Below are 19,805 nucleotides of genomic sequence, written 5' to 3'. Positions count from 1 at the left end.
AGGCAGTTGTTATAGCCGTGTCTCCTAGCTAAGCGACCTCACTTGCACATATGAGCTGTGCCTCAGAGGGTGCTTGGGTCTGGATGCAGGACCAACCACAGCAATTCGCCTATTGCCCGCCCAGGGACTGAATTCAGGAACATCTGGTGATCCCACCTGCAGCCAACCCAACTTGTTACTGCCTTTTTGTATAATAACCCACTGCCTTTTTGTATAATCTCACATGAAGGCACGCTGCTTATACTAAGGTAAGAGTGGGGTAAACCACAAATGTACAAAGACACTCATTATACTTCGCTTTACATGCTAAACCTTATTCTAGCAGACAGCCCATTTTTCTAGTTAATTTGGGCCTATAGGCTGCCTGCTCGATGGGCCATAAATGATCCCAGATCAGACCCTTCTGGCCCAGCAGTTTGGGGAATCAGAAGCCCAGAAATCCCTACCCAAAGCATCTCCAAAGAGCAGCTCTGATTCCCCCTCAGTGGTGGCAGGAGGGACAACTCCCTGACCCATCCTGGGGCTGCACTCAAGTACTCACTTGCTGGACATAGCAATCCTTCGGAAGACCTCTTCGCAGAGTTGCTGCAGATTGTTGCGATTGTCAGCCAGGTCACGGGAAGGGCATTTGCTTGGGTCCACTTCACAACAATCCTCCAAAAAGTTTGGCTGGGTTACAATGTCACCTACGACACATTCCCCCATAGGTTTCCGTTAGGTGACAGCGATGGCTGTAGATGCGACTCTGTTGCTTGCAGAGCCACAGTTCTGGGTCACAAGGGTATTTCTAACCTAATTTCTTGCCTCCAACTAGAAATACTCCCAGATTCTTTGATGAGCCTATCATTGCTTATGAAGGACATAAGCAAAGATAGTCATATTCAAGCAATATCAATTATGGATTTAGCTAGCTCTTCAGGGTCCTTCCAAACTGTAAAACAACCAAAGGAGTGGGAGATGATTACTGTAGTGAGAAGTATATGGCTACTATCAGCCATAGATTTCTCTTACCATCTCTAATCACAGTTCCCCTTATGAATTGAGTAACAGTTATAGGCAGTAACACTGTGCATTTTTGTTCAGTATTATAAAGTGGCCTTAACTCATTGTTCCTAAAAAATACTATACCTTTGCTCTTCTACTGCTAGCCAGCTTCTAATTTAACTTACTTAATGTGGCCAGCAGGTATGAGCTTCCCACCAGCTTCATGTATTCATCAATGGCCTTGGTGGCAAGTGTGTTTTCACGAAAAATCAAAGCTTCCCGGTCATCAAAACGGTCCAGCTCGGCTATACCCAAGTCAATGAGAAAGTCCTGCAATGCAGAGGGGGAAAGGGTTAGGATAAGTCCCATCCTGTTCTATTCCTATGTTTGCATTTATATCCTACTTTCAGACCAGGCTTGGGATGTTAGGGAAAAGGCAAAATGATACCAGGTTCTCCAGTGGACCTGAGAACCACCTTGACAGCTAAAACAATAATGTTACAACACCAGATGATCTAGCAATAAAACAGCCCATGAGGGAAAAATCAGCACAGCAGCAGGAGGAAAACTCTGATGATGAATCTGAGTATCAAGTTATTTCCCAGGACCTCAATGTCAGTCTGCCTATTAGTAAAAGAGCTGGTACCTTGGCTTTGCCTGTGCTTTGCAAGACCCGCACGAGAACACCCATCAGCTCTTCCTTGTCCCTGGCACTGAGGTTGGGCTCCAATGAAACACATAGTTCCCGATAACGGAAAGTAAGATATTCAGCAAATTCTTTGTACTGCACGATGGGCAACACTTTGATATTGCAGTATCGTCCTCGTAGCCGGAGGGTAGGCATGTTTGGCTTCTCTTTGCCCAGTGGGTACCATCTCTCCAAAGGTTGGCGCACAGCAGCCAGATCCTTTAGGGGAACAGACATACTGGCAACAGAGCTGTCCCTTGGCCACAGCCCTTCTTCTTCCTGTACCAGGCAGATCTGGAGTTCCACAGCTGGTGGAAGAGTCTTGAGGTCAAAGTGCTCGCCCCAGAAGAGAGTTCCTATGGGGCTGGCTTGCTTGGCTGTTGTGCGGGCATATAGGGCCCCATCCAATTGGAGTTCACAGCGGTAGTGCTTCCTGGGAGACAAGTCTCGGGCTTCATATACCCAAAGACTTAGCCTGCGCTCCATCCGTTGGCAGTTGTCCTGGAAAATGGATGCAAGGGACAATATTAAGAAATGGGACTGGATGCAAAGCAAGATGTGCTACAAATTGCCCAGTGTGGCACCTTCTTGATGTGTTGGACTCCAAGTCCCATGAAACTCATACCTCCACCATAACCACTGAAGAAAACTGTGTGGTAACACATGAAACTGTTAGATATGAACGTAAATGAATCTTCACAAAGAAACGGCAAGAAGCAAACAGGATTAGGTCCAAACCAGATGAAAGTTCAAGATCAAGGATCTGCTGGTGGGAGCAGGGGGCAGGCAGACGAGTGGGAGGGAGTGAAGGGAACAGAGGCCTGTCAGTGCTTACAAACACTGCTAACTCTTTATGACTCTTTGGTCATAAAGACTAGAATTTCTGCTTTGGATGAATGACTGAGACAAGCACAGAGACCATGGTAGAAGACAAGCAAGGAGATTTTTACAAGGGAAAGACACAGGGAGAAAGAAAGGCAACTTGGTGATGGTGGGGAGACTTTTCTATGAAAAGTAAGTCCATATTTTGAATAGCACAAGGCAAGACTGCTTTACCATACTGGGCTGGACAGCTTGGCGCAGGTTCTCCATCCAGTGGGTTCTCTCAGCAGCAGATGGGCAGGTAAAGCAGTAGCGCCTCCCAGCACTCAAGATCTAAGAGAGGAGAACTCTGGTTAAGGCATGCCATGGGCCAGGCTGGCCTCTTCTCTCATTCTGGGGTAATGGTCCCTTTGTCAGGACTAGCAAAGCTTTAGGCAGCTGAAATGGGTGCTAAGAAAGGACATGATTCATTACTGCTCTATTTTGATTGCCAAGGAAGAAAAGGGGTTCATTTAAGATATTCATCTTGAGACACCAGACTAAGCTGGCTTGCCATGCCTATCAGAGGGCAGAGGACACCTTTTGTTTATCCAGCTCAGGCAGCAAAATGTTTAGGGCCGGAGCTGCCCTATGACAAAGGGTACACAGGTTAAGCCTTCTGCCTCTTTTATAGATCCTGGCAGCTAAGAAAAGAACTTCCTGCAGTCCCTCATCTAGCCAGGACAGCTTTATGGATGAACTGAGTTTCAACCTGAAGACAGTTGAACCTCCAGGTCGACTTGCAGAATATAGGCTCATGAGTGATCAGAACCATTATCTTATTACTGAGTCAAGTGATGAAAGAATATATAGCTATTCTCCCCCATGTATACAGGACGGGGAAACTCTATACCTCAAAGCAGTACTGCTCTCCCACAAGGCTGCTATGAAGTGGTCGGATCAAGACATCTTTCTCATTGCTCAAGTCCAGGGTAAGAGCTGGGCCAGGCAAGGCCTCCCTGTAGGAAGCAACAGAAAGACCAGGCCAGAATAAGAACTAGAATGTGTCCATGAACTCCAGCCCAATTGCAGAGATCAATCACTATCTGGACATGTCGCTATTCAGAGATTCTTTTCAAGTCATCGGCTTAGCTGAGGAAGTTACTGTAGGCCTGTCTCTCCTGCCAGGATTAGCCCAGAACTGAATGAGACTCCAGAGGAGGAAGAGCCTAGTTGTCTGTCCAAGGATTCAAAGTATTCTACTAGAGTCAACCACCAGCTTTTCCAAAACCATATCCTAGAAAAGAGGCTTTGCTTCAGAATTCAGGGAGTCAATGACCCATTCTCCTGTAGACCTGCCAGGATCACTTTTAGAAGCAGAGGCATAGGCATGCCTGAGCAAAGTTCAAAGATGGCACTTTGGACCCAGAGGCCTATTGAGGATGAGTAAATGAGAAACCTCATGTATTCCAGATCAAGGCCCAATGATAAGCCACAACTGAACTATGAAACAAACTATGAAGCCAATCATTTGGGGCCAAGCCAGAGCTGAAGCAGCAGATAAGCTCCCTGTGCTCCCTGTGCCCCTGCTTTCCTGTCTGCCCTACCAGACAGTGCCTGAGTAAGTGGAGACATCTAGATAACTTCTTAGAACCTAAGCAGGGTTGGCCCTGGCTAGAACTTGCTTAGGAGACCATCCAGAATTCCAAGGTTGTTATCTAGACTGGAAAGCTGAAAAACCATCCCGGAGGACTGTAATGGTAAAATACTTCCACAATGCTGCCAAAAAACCTGCATAGATGGAGTCATCCTAACCTTTACCAGCTAGTTCTTTGGCTTTTTCATATGGCTGAATTTTGGATCAGATGTCAGGAGTGGTAGGAATGGGACACACTGGCAAAAAAGTAACTATAAAACAAGTTATACCATGTATCCAATCAGGTAAAAATGCCCTTGAAACCATGAGTTGCTGCAGGATAAAGTACTTTTTAAAAAATTCAACCATTCAATAATGGGGAGAGCATGGGAGTCCTGGGGGCAGCTGGCACCCTGATGTCACTCCTGACTTATTCACCAATTCCATCATTCTTGGAATTTATTTATTATTTTTTAAGATTGTTATTATATTGTATTTTAATTGATTTTAATCTCCTTTGTAAACCACTCAGAGTCGCTTTTCAATGAGATGGGCAGTGACAAATTTGATATATAAATAAATAAAAATAAGTAATGGGAGCCTGGCAACTTATCAATCTTTGAGAGGTCATACTGATTCTCAATATTTCTCACTCATGTTTTTAATCTCCTTAACAATCTTATGCAGATAGCACTTTTATTGTGTCTTGATAGTGCTCAGTTTGTTCTCCAGGCATGAGAAGCCCTAGGGTCCCGCTGCTGGAATATCAAGGGTTCTGGGGGACAGCTATGAATGCTAGTGCCACACTCTGCCCTAAGCCAGCAATAAACTGGTGGTAACAATAACATACTTGGAAGAGTTTTTCATGGCATTTTAACCTCTCAGAAAGACATTGTCCTAGCAATCTTTTACATGCCATAGTAGTGACTTTATAAAGATGCTTTCAATATTCTGTTTTGCTTACACAGTCCTCCAATATTTTTCTCTGTTACAAAACCTTCAGCTCTTTTGTTTTGGATTGGACTCTTCCCCAAATGGTGCATTTCACATCAAATTCCCACCACCCCACCACCTCCAGCAAGTATGGCCCATATAGAAAGCACTAGATTGAGGAAGTCTGGATTAAATGAGTGGAAGCTCAGAGAACAGACAGATAACATTTTGGGGCCATAACTCAAACTGGTTGTCAGAATACTAGCTGAACCACAGAGAAATAGATGAGCCCATCACACCTCAGCTAATACGTTCAGTAAAATAAAGTGAATCAAGAAAGAGGCAGACAAGATAAGGCAATGAGAATTCCTGTTAGAGCCTACCTATTGCCATCCACAACAGATTCACCCAAGGAGTCAGTCTTAGAGTGGCCCCGTCCCTTCCGATCTCTGAAACGTCTCCAAAGCAGCCCCTGGAAATAGGAGGAGAAGGAAAGAACAATTATGAGGATTTCCTGCCATTGGGGCAAGGGGGCAAAGCTAGAAGTCTTTTGGCCCAGTGTTCTTCCAAGTTTCTCGGCCCTTCACAAGTCAACCTAGGCAATGTCCCCCAAAGCAGAGAGCAAGAGTGACCAGGCTACACCTTAGCAAGATACCTGCGGAGCAGTTAAGACCAATTGATCCAAGCCACATATCGTAACTGAAGACAGCACCTCTCCCAAATGAGTGTCCCTCAAGGCCTCAAATGTTGATTTTGACAGACTTTAATGTGGGGAAATTTGGGGGTGATACAGCTAGACAAAAGTGACTGAACAAGTTGGCAGGAGGAGAGATGAAGCAGGAGGGGTGCAATGATCTGCTATGACTGGGGGAGGACAAGAATAACATAGCAAGCTGCTATAACTCTAAAGTAACATTCCTACAATAGGATTTTCATTCCAGATTCTGGGACACCTGGGGAACACTGAGCTAGGTAAAGGAGGGCCACAGAGAGATCCTGAGAAGCCAGGGTGTCATCAAGAGAGTGCCTTCACTTGACCTCCTTGCCCTGCCCCTCCACTACTCTGCAATATAGCACACGTCTCTTGTACCTTCACATTGCCAAGCTGGGTGCCAGAGGAAGCATCCTGGAAAGCCTTTTTCTCAGGAGCCTGTCCTTCCATGGAAAACTGTCCTGGAACAAAGTGAATTAAATGGAAGTCAAGCACAGTGAAAGAGCTGGAGGACAAATGAATTATAGAATCATAGGTTTGGGAGGGATTTTGGAGGTTTTTCTAACCCAAAACCCTGCCCAGGGTCCTTTTCCTTATACCAGGATAATTATACCCTAATCTTTATACCATCCCAGACAGGTTTACCAAGCTTTGCTTGAAAACTCCATCAATAGAACACCATGACTGCAGGGAGGAGGCTGTTCCACTATTTAATAGCCGTCGTACTCAGGAAATTCTCCCTTACTTCAGATTTGAACCTCCCTCTTTAAAGGTTCTACCCATTGCTTTTTGTCCTACCTTGGGTGCTATGGAGAATAAATCCACACCTTCTTTCTTGTAATAAATAGCTCTTATAGTATTGGAAGACTGCTGTCATGCCTTCCCTTAGCCTTCTCTTCTTTAGGGTAAACGTACCCAGTTCCTTCAACCATTCTTCATAGGATTTAGCTTCCAAGCCCTGCTGTATCTTTGTCACCCTTCTCTGCATTCTTTCCAGTTCCTTAGCATCTTCTTGTATTGTGGCAACTAGAACTGGGTGTAGTATTCCAGGTATGCTGTGACCAGTGCAGCACAGAGCCAAACTATCGCTTCCCATGATCCCAACAGTATATTTCTATTGATGCAGCCCAAGATTGCACTGTCTCTCTTATTAGCTGCAGCACATTGCTAGCTCATGCTTAATCTGTGGTCTATTAGGGCACCCAGATCCTTCTCACAAGTACTACTGCCAAAACAGGTACAGCCTGTTTTGCTACCTAAAAGCAAAGCCTTAGCTTTCTTGCCACTGAACTGCATATTGTTAGATAAGGCCCAATGTTCAAGTCAATCAAAGTCCTTTGAACCTGGAGCTGGTCTCTCCCAGCTCTGTGGTATCTGCAAATTGATGAGCAGCTCTTCTATCCTCTCATCTAAAGTCATTTATGAAAATGTTGAAGAGCACTGGACTCTGGAGGGCCCTACCGCCTACCTCTCTTCATGTGGACATGGGTCCACTGAAGATCACATATGGAAGATGAACGGCATATCCATTCATCTAATAATGGGATCATCTGTCCCACATTGTTTCATTTTATAAAAAAGGAGGCTATAGTCAACTTTATCAAATGCCTTACTGAATTGTAGGTTACTACATCCACAGCATTCCCTTGGGTTACTAATCTGATCATTTTGTTAAAAAAAAAAAAAAAACAGAAAGATTTCTCTGGCATGACCTATTTTTAACAAACTCATACTGGCTTCTGGTAATTACCTTGTTCCTCTCTGAGTGCTTGCAAACCCATTGCTTGATTATCTCTTCTAGGATTTTCTTGGGTACCAATGGCAGGCTGACTAGCTTGCAGTTTCCTACTTTTTTTCCTTTTTTAAAGGATAGGAGCAACATTAGTTCTTCCCTAATCTTTTGGCACTTCCCCCATATTTCTCCTGCCTCAAAGATGACAGTCAATAGTTCTGAGATCACATCTACCAATTCATTTAGCACCCTAGGATGTAACCTATCTGGTTTCAGAGACCGTAATGGAACTCAGATTTTGTAGAGACACTCACAATCCCAATCTGCGGCCCCTTTAATCCTGAGGTGCTATCCATTCTTCTACTGAAGGGCTCAGATTTTACTGGGACCACGAGCAGATTTAAGCCCCATGAAACCCAGACATAAGCATTTTAGAAGTAAGTACCCCATCAAATCCCATAGTGTTGGCTTCAATGTTGGATTAGTGGTGGGAGATAGAGGGAAGAGAGGGGCAGTCAAAGATCATTTTTTTGTTTTCTAAAAGTTCAGGCAATGGGAATGTCAATCTCTCAATCTCCTAGAAGGTATAGAAAACTGGGAGATTGATATCCCCATGCATTAAACTCCTTTGCAGTTTCTCACCTCTTTGGGTTTTAACTGGTGTACAAGTCCCTAACAGAAGCCTTGGCTGGAAACCTGGGCTTTTGCCACCCCATCCACAAGAAACCCCTGTTTGAAGAATCTATTTACATTTGAGATATGATGATCTACCAGAAGACCAGTAGATCTATCTCCTGGTAAGTTGTCATATCTCAAAAAGAAAGGGGAACAAAAGGAGAAATTTAGTAAGAGTCCAAAATGGCTAGCTGTGTGGACTAAGGTGCTAATCCCCAGCCAAATGTCTAGTCATTCTCACAGCCAAGACAAAATGGCAAGAGTGTCATGTTGCCCAGCAGTAACGCTCCCTACCATTCAACTCCAAGGAAACAGTCAATACGTTTAAGCAATATCTGATATCAGTAATAGGATGGATGAGGGAGAACAAGCCGAAATTAAATCCAACCATCCCCTTCTTCATCTCCAATCAGCTGGTCAGAAGTCTATCCTAGGGATGTGTGTGTGTATGTGTATGTGTGAGTGTATAAAGAGAGAGACAACACTCACTATTCTCCTTACCCGGTCGGAATATTGAGTTACTCTCTGAAACAGAACTGCTGGTTCGTTTCCGGTTCTCAAGCAGACTCTGTAACAGAAAAGAGAACGCTGTAGGCAGACTCACTACTTTGTTGTCCATTTGTTGTTGTTGTTGTTGTTATTAATCTAGCCTCAACCCCACACCTCTAGCCTCACAGTCTAGTGAGCAAAATAGATGTCTGTCTCTAAGGCAGCAGTAAGAAAGAGCAGCATTTTCCAGGAACACAACCCTGGACACAGTGGCTTGGGTGGGAGGGTGGGTGATGTCAGCCTGCTGCAGTGCTCTCCTAAGGAAGAGATGCTCCTTGACAACAGGAGCATTCTCAGATTCCCCTCCTCCCCTTCCTTGAGTTCTGAAAGCCAGAGATGCCCCCACCTCCTCATCTCTGCCCCAAAACACCAGCCGTCCATCCTGCAGAGACACATTAGCCACATCCCAGGGAGGAGCACCAGGAACCTTGCTTGGAGTCAGCTGGACAACAGAATCATCACCTGTAAGAAGGAACATGGATGCAATGTGTGGGAGAGCTGGAATATGTCTCTGAGCTTACCAGGATCAGACCCACAACATACGATATAGAAGAGTGAGCGCTACTCACTTTTTCCTCCCACTAAGTAACTACAGCTCATCATGGAGCCTTTTCACAGTGGCCCAAGAGTTCTCTTTCTTTGTTCTTTTCCCTTTGAGAGCTTTTGTTCACATGTGCCAGATGTTCAGGTAATGCATATGCTCTGCTTTCCTTGGAATCCAGTCACTTATTTTTCTTGGCAAAGACCCAGAGGGTGGCACCCATGAAACGGGGAATCTGAGGCACTGAAAGATGTGGGTGTGGGGTGCAGTATGCTTGTCAACAACCCATTCAGTCAAAATGAGATAGGAGCAACCAAGGCCCCAGAGATAGGTTCTGGGATTATCAGAACTGAATCATGCATGGCTACTGAAGCAGGAAGAGCTAGACTGGAGGGACGTCTAGTCTCCTGGGGCCAGCAACAAGGCTTTGCAATGGACTGGGTTGAAAGAATACTGGCCAATACAGAACGCTGACGATTTGACTTTATAAAGTCACCAATGCTGAACAAAGGCACAGATATTGATGATGGAGGGGCTAACTGTAAGGTTTGGAAGAGTAACCTGGAGTGTCTTTAGCCTTCCTTGTCTGCTGCAGCCCTTCTCTGGCTGGCTGGGATTCTCGGGAAGGCAGCTTCCCTCAGCTTGAATTGGAGCACCACTCCCATCACCCTAGGAACACCATAATGCCTGGAGCAAGGGGCTTTGTAGACCAAAAGATCCAGAAGGCAGCGGATTAGAATATATTGCTTGATATTTATGCTCAAGCTCAGGGAGGATCAGAGGGAAAGGAGGGAGTGGCTGTCACACTCCTGGCCCGGAGGAGACTCCTGCCTGCACTTGTATTTGCTGTGCAGCGATAGGGATCAGGACCAAAACGGGCTGGCAGTGTCCTTGTCAGATGAAGAAACCAAGGTGGGCAGAGAAAGCTTCTGTTGCCACCTCCAGACACCTCCACCTGCAGCGAGGGTTAGAACCAGCTGAGGAAGAGCAGGGCTGTGCCCCATTTGATGCCTTTTATTTTCGCAAGATTTTAGCTAGTATATATATTATTAAAAGAAACCCAAAGGAGGGAACAGTAAAAAATGAAATAGAATTTTAAACAGCAGGAGGAGGAGGACGCTCCCTAAAAAGCTTATATTTAAAACTCTAACATGGTTAAAAATACTAGCACTTACCGAAGTCACAGACACCAATTTACCCCACAATTAATTAATTAACGCACACACGCACACACACACATTGGAGAAAAGGACTGAAACTAACAGGAGACGAGATTTAGCAGAGAGAAATGTACAGTTCTTCAGTTAGGGAACAGAAATTAAGTTGGAAACACTTGGCTTAGCAATAATACTTGTGAAGCAAAAATGGGCACAGTAGCTGACTATAAAGTGAATATACAGTAGTTAGCAGTGTGATGTGGCTGCTACAAAAGCAAATGCAATTATAGGCTGCCTCAACAGAAGTACCATTTCCAAATCACAGGAAATCTTTTAAAATACTCTAGCCCCACGTGTACATTTCTGCATGTGTGTACACACACACACACACACACACACCCTCCTAACAGCAGTTTGACAGTGGAACTGATTATCCACATCTAGGGAAGGGATAAGTTTCCTCTCATGGAATTGTTCAAGTGGAGGCTTGGCACCAAGTGTCAGAAGTGCTTTAATTTGGATTCTTGCCCTGAGCAGAGCATTCAGTTCAATGGCCTACCTGGACCTTTCCAGCAATCCGATTTTACAAAGTTCTATAGACAAATCAATTATAATTTCATCCCAAAGTAATTTTCATCGTCATGATTTTTCTCATTTGCTCCCACTTCCTGGATCATTGAGTTCGATGGGCAAGAAATAATGGAGGAAAGAATGACACTGAGGTAGGATGCAGTGGGAAGAGGCAGGGGAATCAAATATTCTGCTCCCTCCTCCCAGCGTGAAATCATGATTGACTTCTAATTAGAAGCTTAGAGCAACTTTGCAGCATTCATCAGATACCACAGAAGCAGGGGGATTATGACACTTGCCGACCTGACTGCCTGCTTCCTTTTGCTCACAGCTTTGCACTGTGAAACCATTACAGTGAGTGAGGGGCCATTCTATAAGGAACACTTACATAATGCTGTTTTCTGTATGATTATCTTTCCAACCAAAAATAAATGTTGACTCAAATATTGAGCTGCCTTTTGTAGGAAAAGTGGCCAGCAGCTACCAGGTAGTTGCTGAATAAGGACCCTGCACGATATCTTTATTCACATCTGTGATTGCTTTCGGTTTTAGTCAAGAGTTTGGGTATTGTGATAGCAAGAGGATGCAGCTGACTGATACCTGCAAGTCTGCAACCACCTCTTATATTCTGACATAACTGAATAATGTGGATGTCCATGTTTCAGAATCAGATTGAATAAACCTAATCTTATCTATTTTTCCACCATTTATACTGAAAATGGACATGCACAATTCATTACCTGGGGTATCCATCTTTTATAATTTAAAGCTACAATCATTAAGATGAGTTTGGACAACAAAGTTTGGGGTAGCGGTTAAGGCACCCGGCTAGAAATTGGGAGACTGAGAGTTCTACAACCACTTTATGCACAAAGCCAGCTTGTGACCTTGGGCCAGTCACTCTCTCTCAGCCCTAGGAAGGAGGCAAGGGCAAACCACTTCTGAAAAACTTGTCAAGAAAACTTGCCAGGAGTCAACTGATTTGAAGCCACAAAACAATACAAATAATTTTTTAAAAAATTGTACCTGAAGCACTGACATCAGAAATGGAGGGTATCACATTATTGGATAAAGCAACTGTCTCTGTTAAGAGGCTGCAGTACAATTTTCCGCATGCAGGAGGAAACTACCTGTGGAAGTATGAGTAATCTGGGAAGGAAATGTGACATATGGATTGTATATAGCCTCCAGCCCCCCCCCCTTTTTTTGGCCTTCTTTCCTTCAATATCACACAACCCCCAGTCAGTGAAAAAATGCTGATTTGGGGTAAGGAATCTGGGAGTGTGTTTGTGGTACACCATGCAAATTAATCAGAATCAGGGGACTTCCAATGATTTTATCATAAAAGCAGTAATATCTTTTTAGAAGTCGGTAGAAAGATATGTATTTGAAGAATCTCTGCAGCTGTGTTTCTACTGCAGCTTGTTGGCTTGAGGGCTACACCAGAGATGGCAGAACATTTTTTTCCTGATTTATTTATTTATTTATTTTTATGTGTGTGTTTTTATAATAGCAAAATTGTGGTTCCCAATTAAACTGATTTTTCCTGATCTGTAGTGGGCATATAATGCTTGCATTTTTCAGTGTTATAGCTCCAATATTAATAAACAAAAAACACTGCAGCATTTTCTCTCTTTAACAGATGGAAGGACAAATTGAAGAGTGAAATTATTGAAGTGGGGGAAGCCCAAAGCTCTCTCTTTTTTCCATTTCTAGGGCTCTGGAGGATTTTAAGAAGAAAAAGAGTACCTTAAAACTGTGCAAAAATTAAATAATAAGTTTTGCTCTTTGAACTCCATTTTCTGACAAATAAAGGGTCCTAAAATTTTGGCCCTGCCCACTCTGGGGGCTCTGGAAGTTGCAAGCAGGGGACAAAGATAGCACACTAAAGCAGGAAGTTTTCAAGCAAGCACCAATTCAGCATCTTTAACTGACTGGTTTAGAAATGACTTGACTGCATTTGAAACTTGAAATATGTATATAAATATGCGCCATTACCTCTAAATTAGAGCTGCAAGAATTGCAGAACTCATAACAGAAAAGCACATATTATGTTCAAAATGGGGGCCCAGGAGTGGGAAGCTGGAAGGCCAGAGCTGAGGCCTCATGAACTCCCCTGTGCAGCAAAGGATACTTCTAGATGGATGCGTCCTGATACTACCTGATACTAATGGGTTACCCCATTAACCTTCTTAATGGATTTATTTTTAATTAAGCAGAGGGGGGGGTTACTGGACCAACTGTAATTTCCAGATGATCTTCAAGGGCAGCCCCATGTAGAGTGTGTTGCAGTAATCCAACTGGGAAATGACCAGGGCACGAGTGACTGTGAGTAAGGCCTTCCAATCCAGGAATGGGCGCAACTGGAGAAAGCAGAAGGCCCCCCTATCCATGGTTGCCACTTGCCCCTCGAGCAGGAGCTATGAGTCCATTTGTTAAGGACAGATACACAATGCTGTCCTCAACCTGCCCCGGCCCACTGTGAATGCAGCCTCCCTGTCTCCTTGCTCTGCTTCCAAAGGGGTTTTCCACCTCTGTTGCCACAAGCTGTGCTGAATGGCTAGACTTCTATGGATCATTTCAAAGTAAGTTTAGGAGTGTGGCCTCCTGTGTTCCTACTGTGTTCCTATTGGCCCACCTCTGTGGTCCCTGGCCCTCCACTTTCAGGGCCATTCGTCTTTTGGCAGTGGGAGAAGCAGGGCTAGCTCACGGGGACAAAAAGCCATCTTTCCCACCTCTCTTGCCAGACCACAAGAGAAATGGGGAGAGAAGGAAGGGTGCATGAAGAGCTGCTTCCTCCACTCCCCTTCTGCGATACAGCTACCAGAACTTAGATGCTGCAGCACCAAAAGTGCAGATTGCGTATACTCTAAACATGCACCCAATGGTCTTTTAAAGACTAAGATGTGTCTGGCAGTCCTCCAAAAGACCGCTGGACAGTGGAAAAACCCTGACATTCCTGCTGTCAAAAAGTGAATGGCTCTGAAAACCAATGGCCAGGCACCGGGGTGGGAGGGAGCATGCCTCAATTAGCCTCAGTTAGCCAGTAGAAGCGGGGCATGCCCTCATCCCAGCACTTACCTTGGATGATTCACTGCAATCTGGTTGCTTGGCATAGCTTCTGTTGACAGAAGTGAAAAGGCACCACATCTGCAGCAGAACAAGAGGCAATGGGCAAAGGCTACTTTCACCGTGGGCCAGGGTCAAGATGTGGATAACACTGTGTATTCATGTCTTCAGCAAAGTGTTAGAGGGACATTTCTGTGCTGGAGCAAGCAGGACATGCAGAGGTGCCTCTAGGTTTGCCTTGACTAAGTTAAATTCCATTGATATCAATCAGCCTTCTCTAAGGCTGCATTCACACATCACTTTAGGCAGAATTAAAGTGGCCTTCTCAAGAAGCCATAATTCAACTGTAATTTTGGACAATTATAGTCAACAACCTTCCATTTTTGGGAAAGGTTGTTGAGAAAATGATGGGGTTGCACTTGTGGAGGACCACAGAGGAAAATGAATCATCTGGACCCATGTCAGTCAGTTTCAGGCCCAGGCGCAGAGATGACAGTGACCATACTGGTGGATGTGTAGGATAGGGAATGTAGCCCTCCTGGTGTTGCTTGATCTCTGTGAGCCCTACAAGACAGACCAGACCAAGAAACAGATGCCAGGTGTGCCTAAAACTACTTTTACAGGTAGTCCTTACTTAGCAACCGCCTCAGACAGCAACTGTTTGCAGTTATGACAGTGATGAAAAAGTAACTTGCAACCAATGCCCACATTTACAACTTTCACAGCGTCTCTCTCTGTCATATGTTCGCCATTACAGTCAGTACACGTTGTCCTGTGTAAAATCATAAGCACAGCTGTTGTCATGTGATTTTTCACTTAGTGACCTCTTCCCTTAATGACCAAGTTGCTGGTCCCAATTGTGGTCACTAAACAAGGACCACCTGTATTAAGATTGGCTACAGTAAGAGAATCTTGCAAGTCTGAACTCCTCTTTCTTTTATCTTCATGTGAATTTGGGGGGTGTCTATCTGAGACGCTTTTGGGGCCCTCTCCCCTTGTCAGGCCTTCTGCAGTGTTTATCTGCTCACTGCCTTGGAAACGGATCTTCTCTCTGACCATCAAGGTCATCCTCTTTACTCTCTATAATGTCTCGGCGGCTTTTGATACCATTAATCATGGTACCCTTCTAGGCCACCTCCAAGGCTTAGGGATGGGGAGGACTCTTCTGCAGTGGTTCCTCTTACTTAAAGGGGTGATCCCAGTGGGTGGTGATAGCAGGGTACTAGGCACCTTGATTGTGAGATGCCAAAAGGATCAACATTCTCCCTGCTCCTATTCAACATCTATGTGGATTCGCTAGGCAAGGTCATCCATCAACACAGGTTAAGTATCATTACTACAACTCTACATCTCACCCCCTGGCCAAACAGGTGATATTGTCAAAGTACTATCCAGGTGCCTGGAAACTGGATAGAAAGGAACACAAAGAGACTCAATCCAGCAAGACAGAGTGGGTTTATAAGCCATACAATTCCAAAGAGATACCAACTTCTTCACAAGGTTGTGCTCCCCTAAACCAAACTGGTCATAATCTGGTGGTCCTTGGGGCTCACAACTCCAGTTTGAGGAGCAGGTGGGAGCTCTGGCCAGGAGGGCCTTTGCACAGCTTCATTTGAGGGCATCAATTATGACCCTTTCTGGAATGAGAGACCTTGCTTACAGTCACCCCTCAGTTGGACTACTGCAGTATGCTCTGCATGGGGCTATTCTTGGAGAGCACTCAGAAACTATACCTGGTCCAGGATGCAGCAGCTCATCTAGCAATGGGTGTTCCTTGTTGCAGTCATATAATGCTGCTGCTGCTGCTGCTGCTGCTGCTGCTGCTGCTGCTGCTTTGGGAGCTGCACTGGCTAAATGCAATTCAAGATACTGGTTGTCATCTAGCCCTTGATAGTTTAGGGTCTGGTCATCTGTGAGACTACCTTCTCCAAATGACATCTGCCCACTGGATGAGAACAAATAGGATACGCTTTCTCCAGGGGTCCTCAGGGATTGTTATCTCAGGGTCTGTGGAAACATAGCCTTTTCTGTTATTGCCCTCTTCCTCTGGAAAAGCATTTCTCCAGACTTTCGATGATCATGAATGAGCGGAATGCTGGGGTCCATGCTGCCCAAGCACTCTCACTTGGCACTTTTCAGGCAGAATTCATGAAATAAACCACAGAAATTCCTTTCATTGGTTTCCCTGGCAGGTTATGGAGGGATCAGAGCTTAAAACAAACCATGGCTTCTGACCCTGACTTTTTAAGAGGGCAAGAAGCCAGAGCTGATGGTTCAGATGTTACAATAATCCAAATGTAGAAAGAGTTTCCATGATAATTTCTGCCTGGAGAAACCTAGTTGGACCAATCAAGCAACATGCAACTACATGATTAATACTGAATTCTTAGAATTCTGGCTTATTGTGATGTGTGAATATTAGCTTCAAGCCTAAGCCCAAACTATTATGTCTGGAAAAAGACACAAAAATGATTATGGCTTTTTCAAAATGGAGCCAGTTAAAGTGTCTGTTAAATGAGCGTGCCCATTGTTATCAGACTGCAGAAAGTTATTAAGAAAAAACAAATTAAGAAAAGCCTGTGGATGGGAGGTGAGCAGGGCAAACAAGACTTTCAGTGTTCAGCTCAGCTGTTAAATGGGTTGCAAAGGGAGGGTTAAGGCAGGCTGGGGCTGTGGGAGGAAATGGAAATGGGGGAGATTTTTAGGGAATAATTTGTGGAGAGGTTGTTGTTGTTTTTAAAGAAGCTTAATATTGTCTTAGAAATAGCTGCCAAAAAGTATTCCCACTGGCAAGAGTTGTCCAGTTTGTACCTACAATGGAATATAAGCACCCCAAGATTTAAAAAGAAAGCCCTACAGAACAACAATGTAATCTCAAGCACAATGCAATCAAACCTAGCTGCATCTTAACAATACAAAGAGCCTGATCCACATTCACATCAAGTTGTCATGCCCAGCTCTCACGCCACCACATTCCACAAAAGGGTTGCTGCTGAGGAAGCAGGGCGGGCAGAGCACCACAAACAGGTTCACAGAGCATCTTCTGACAAAGAAAGAAAAGTAGCTGTTCTGCTGGTCATTTAACTAGGACACATTTTTATTGTGGCTCTTGTCAAAGTCCGAGCAGAAATCAAAACTGAGCCATATCACTGAGATTTCCTTACACTCTGTTTTCACAAAACCCAAAAAGCAATACAATGGAAGGATGTTTAGACCAAGTACAAGTGTGGTATCTCCCCACCCCCAGAGAACTTTACCTACTTAGTCAGTAGCCACATTTCCTTTTCCACAGAAGCTTGAAAGACAATTGGCTGTTTTATTGCACAATAGTTTCTAAAATGTGGCTAAAAAACAAGGATTATTATTCCCCAAAATGGACAAGGAGAGGCCAATTCCTGGAAAGGAGAGTCTCATTCCCTAAGGACTGGGTGGGGGATGAAGAGTGAAAGAGAGCCCACATACAGGGACAAAGTCCTGAAATCTGTTGCATAATAACTAACTCAGTTTTCAACAGGCCAGGACTATGCCACCTTAGCTCACGCAATCCAAATTCTGTGACAAGAATGAAGCATACCAATTCAGGAGATTTGACCATGAGCTTTTGGCTCTGCCTACAACACAGTGGAGAAGCCCACCATCACCACGGCTTTTTTTTTCTGCTCCAGAAATTGCACTAGGCATGCCTGCATGTTTTCAAAAGCTAGCACTTTTTTAAAAAGGGAAATAGTAAAAGTGTGCTGAATTTTGGATTAAAAAAATACAAAACAAACCCTACTGATATGTTAAAGGGGCAGCGGCACCAGATAGGCTGGAGGGTATCTGGGGGCAAATGTAGGGTAATTCCAGATGGCAGCTGCTTGTACTCTGTGCTGCTCCCAGCCGTTCCTGAAACTGGCACAACAAATTTCTGTCCAGTTTGCAGTGGTTTGGCACCAGGGCCAGGTTGCTGTTCAGCCTGGACTATGGCCACCACAAAGTCTGGTTGATCCTTCCCCTGCTTCTTGCCCTTCACATCAATGCTGGAAAGATAAGCCTGAGTGGCTGGCCTCTGTGTAGGCAGCAAGCAACTTTCCCAGAGCCTCCTCACTAGTCCTTGTTCTTTTCCTTTGCTTTCCCAGATGTTTGCACACATGAATACCTTCATACCCCCTTCCCATGTTCTCTCTCTTGATGCTAATGCAGACTCCCCCCCCCCATTACTTTGATTAATTAAAGCAAATGGAACACATTGTTCCTTCGTTCCACTGCAGGTCCATAGAAATTTTGTGGCAAAGAAGAATTGATGGTTTGAGTGCATAGGAGCAAAGAAGTAGCATTCATTAAAACTTTGCAGCTCTGTTCCAATGGGCCTACCTTGCAAATTAACTTAAGTTTAACTTACAAAGGGAAAGGGAACCATTGCAGTACAGGGGGCACAGGGTAGGAAAGAAAAGAGAGTGTGTTTCAGCCACCCTGGGCAGAAATGAAAACGGGGGCCACTGGGAGATATAAGGGTGGAATTAAGGAGTGCTGGCAGAAGAGGTGGGGAAAACAATGGTAGCCAGGAGGCTTTACTGGACTCCATCCTTTATGGGCCATAGTTAGATCAACTGGAAGGGGGAAAAAGGGAGCCTCTGACCAGCTGAGAAGATGGCCGCCCTGCAGCCCAGGATGAAATAATCCTATAGAGCAGCGACCAGCCACTGCAGAAGAGGGGGCATGCCAGGCACTGTGGCCAGCTGGAGCTGGGGATATCACTGGATGGAATGAAGCATGGTAAACCAACTGCTTAAAATGCTCAGGACAGAGAACAGGACATTGGAAGTTCAGCTTCAAAACATAGATGGGGAATTCATTTACAGTGGGATGGCAGTGAACAGAGGACATTGTTGTCCTTTCCTGCAGTCAAGAAATGACGGCTGGCAGGTACTAGTGATGGGGCAAGCAGAAAGTGTTGATCTGGCCTTAGACCTTGGCCCAATTCTACACAACCGTTCTTCCACACCAGCTCCTTCTCTCCAATCCCAAACAAGGCGAAGCCCACTGGATCCATGACAAAGTTGACTGGATAATGTAGCTCCCCTTACCTTTGCTTGTATCCTTGGTCTCCCTCACCGTTTGGGAGGGACCCTCTTGGCTCTTCCAATGAGACACGGAGCGCAGATACTTCCTCACGCTAAGCTTACTGCTTCTCTCTTGGCCCTTGCCATTCTTGGCTGGCAGAGAGAAAGCCCTCTGGAAGACAGATCTCTTAGTGGCCGCTCTGCTGTCTTGGGAGGCCAACGGTGGGAGATGGTCATGGCCAGACTCAGATGCTTCACTGTCAGGCTGGCTTTGTGCTCGCTTCCACTTCTGCATCTTGCCCCTGTGCCTGCTGCTTTCCGGTCTGTCATGAATAGGTCCCAGTTCTGGCACCTTCTCCCCATTTGGCGGCACAGTCTGCCATAGGTAGGCCCTCAGTAAAGATGGGCCCTCTGTTCCAGGCTGAGCTGCCATCTGTCAAACAAAAACAAAAACAAAAAAAAGGAAAGAAGAACCAATTCAGAAAAGCAACAGCACTAGAGCCTCATTTGCCAAGCATACCATAGTCAAGGTAGCACTGGATTCAGATTTCTAACCACAATTGTCTCTTCTGACCTGACCATTTCTCCAAGGACACATGATCTGGATCCCTCACCTGAGCAGCCAGAAGCAAAGAGGTACTCGTCTGCTTTAGACAATGGAAAGATGCACTTGTTTTCTACTTCCCTGCCTTCAGGCACTTGTGGGGGGCGCGGGT

At 45.0% G+C, this 19,805-nt stretch overlaps 1 protein-coding gene across 1 annotated transcript in view; it reads right to left on the bottom strand.

Annotated features, from left to right (window-relative positions):
• Nucleotides 1–19,805, bottom strand: part of RASAL3 (RAS protein activator like 3) — a 34,920-nt gene that overhangs the window by 13,672 nt on the left and 1,443 nt on the right. The window contains exons 2-11 of the mRNA XM_088137616.1: nt 19,114–19,522; nt 9,057–9,172; nt 8,651–8,729; nt 6,133–6,215; nt 5,426–5,514; nt 3,387–3,492; nt 2,729–2,827; nt 1,631–2,173; nt 1,170–1,314; nt 542–686 (exon numbers count right to left, since the gene is read on the bottom strand). Of these exons, the coding sequence (XP_087993742.1) occupies nt 542–686; nt 1,170–1,314; nt 1,631–2,173; nt 2,729–2,827; nt 3,387–3,492; nt 5,426–5,514; nt 6,133–6,215; nt 8,651–8,729; nt 9,057–9,172; nt 19,114–19,522 (1,814 nt within the window). The remainder of the gene's footprint in view (nt 1–541; nt 687–1,169; nt 1,315–1,630; nt 2,174–2,728; nt 2,828–3,386; nt 3,493–5,425; nt 5,515–6,132; nt 6,216–8,650; nt 8,730–9,056; nt 9,173–19,113; nt 19,523–19,805) is intronic.

The sequence above is a fragment of the Python bivittatus genome, unplaced genomic scaffold, assembly GCF_059951505.1.
Source record: "Python bivittatus isolate LINGU-HERP-01145 unplaced genomic scaffold, Pbiv_v1 ctg000220_np1212, whole genome shotgun sequence".
Taxonomy (NCBI): domain Eukaryota; kingdom Metazoa; phylum Chordata; class Lepidosauria; order Squamata; family Pythonidae; genus Python; species Python bivittatus.
Note: the sequence above shows the minus strand (reverse complement) of the source record. Positions and strands in the feature narration are given on the sequence as shown.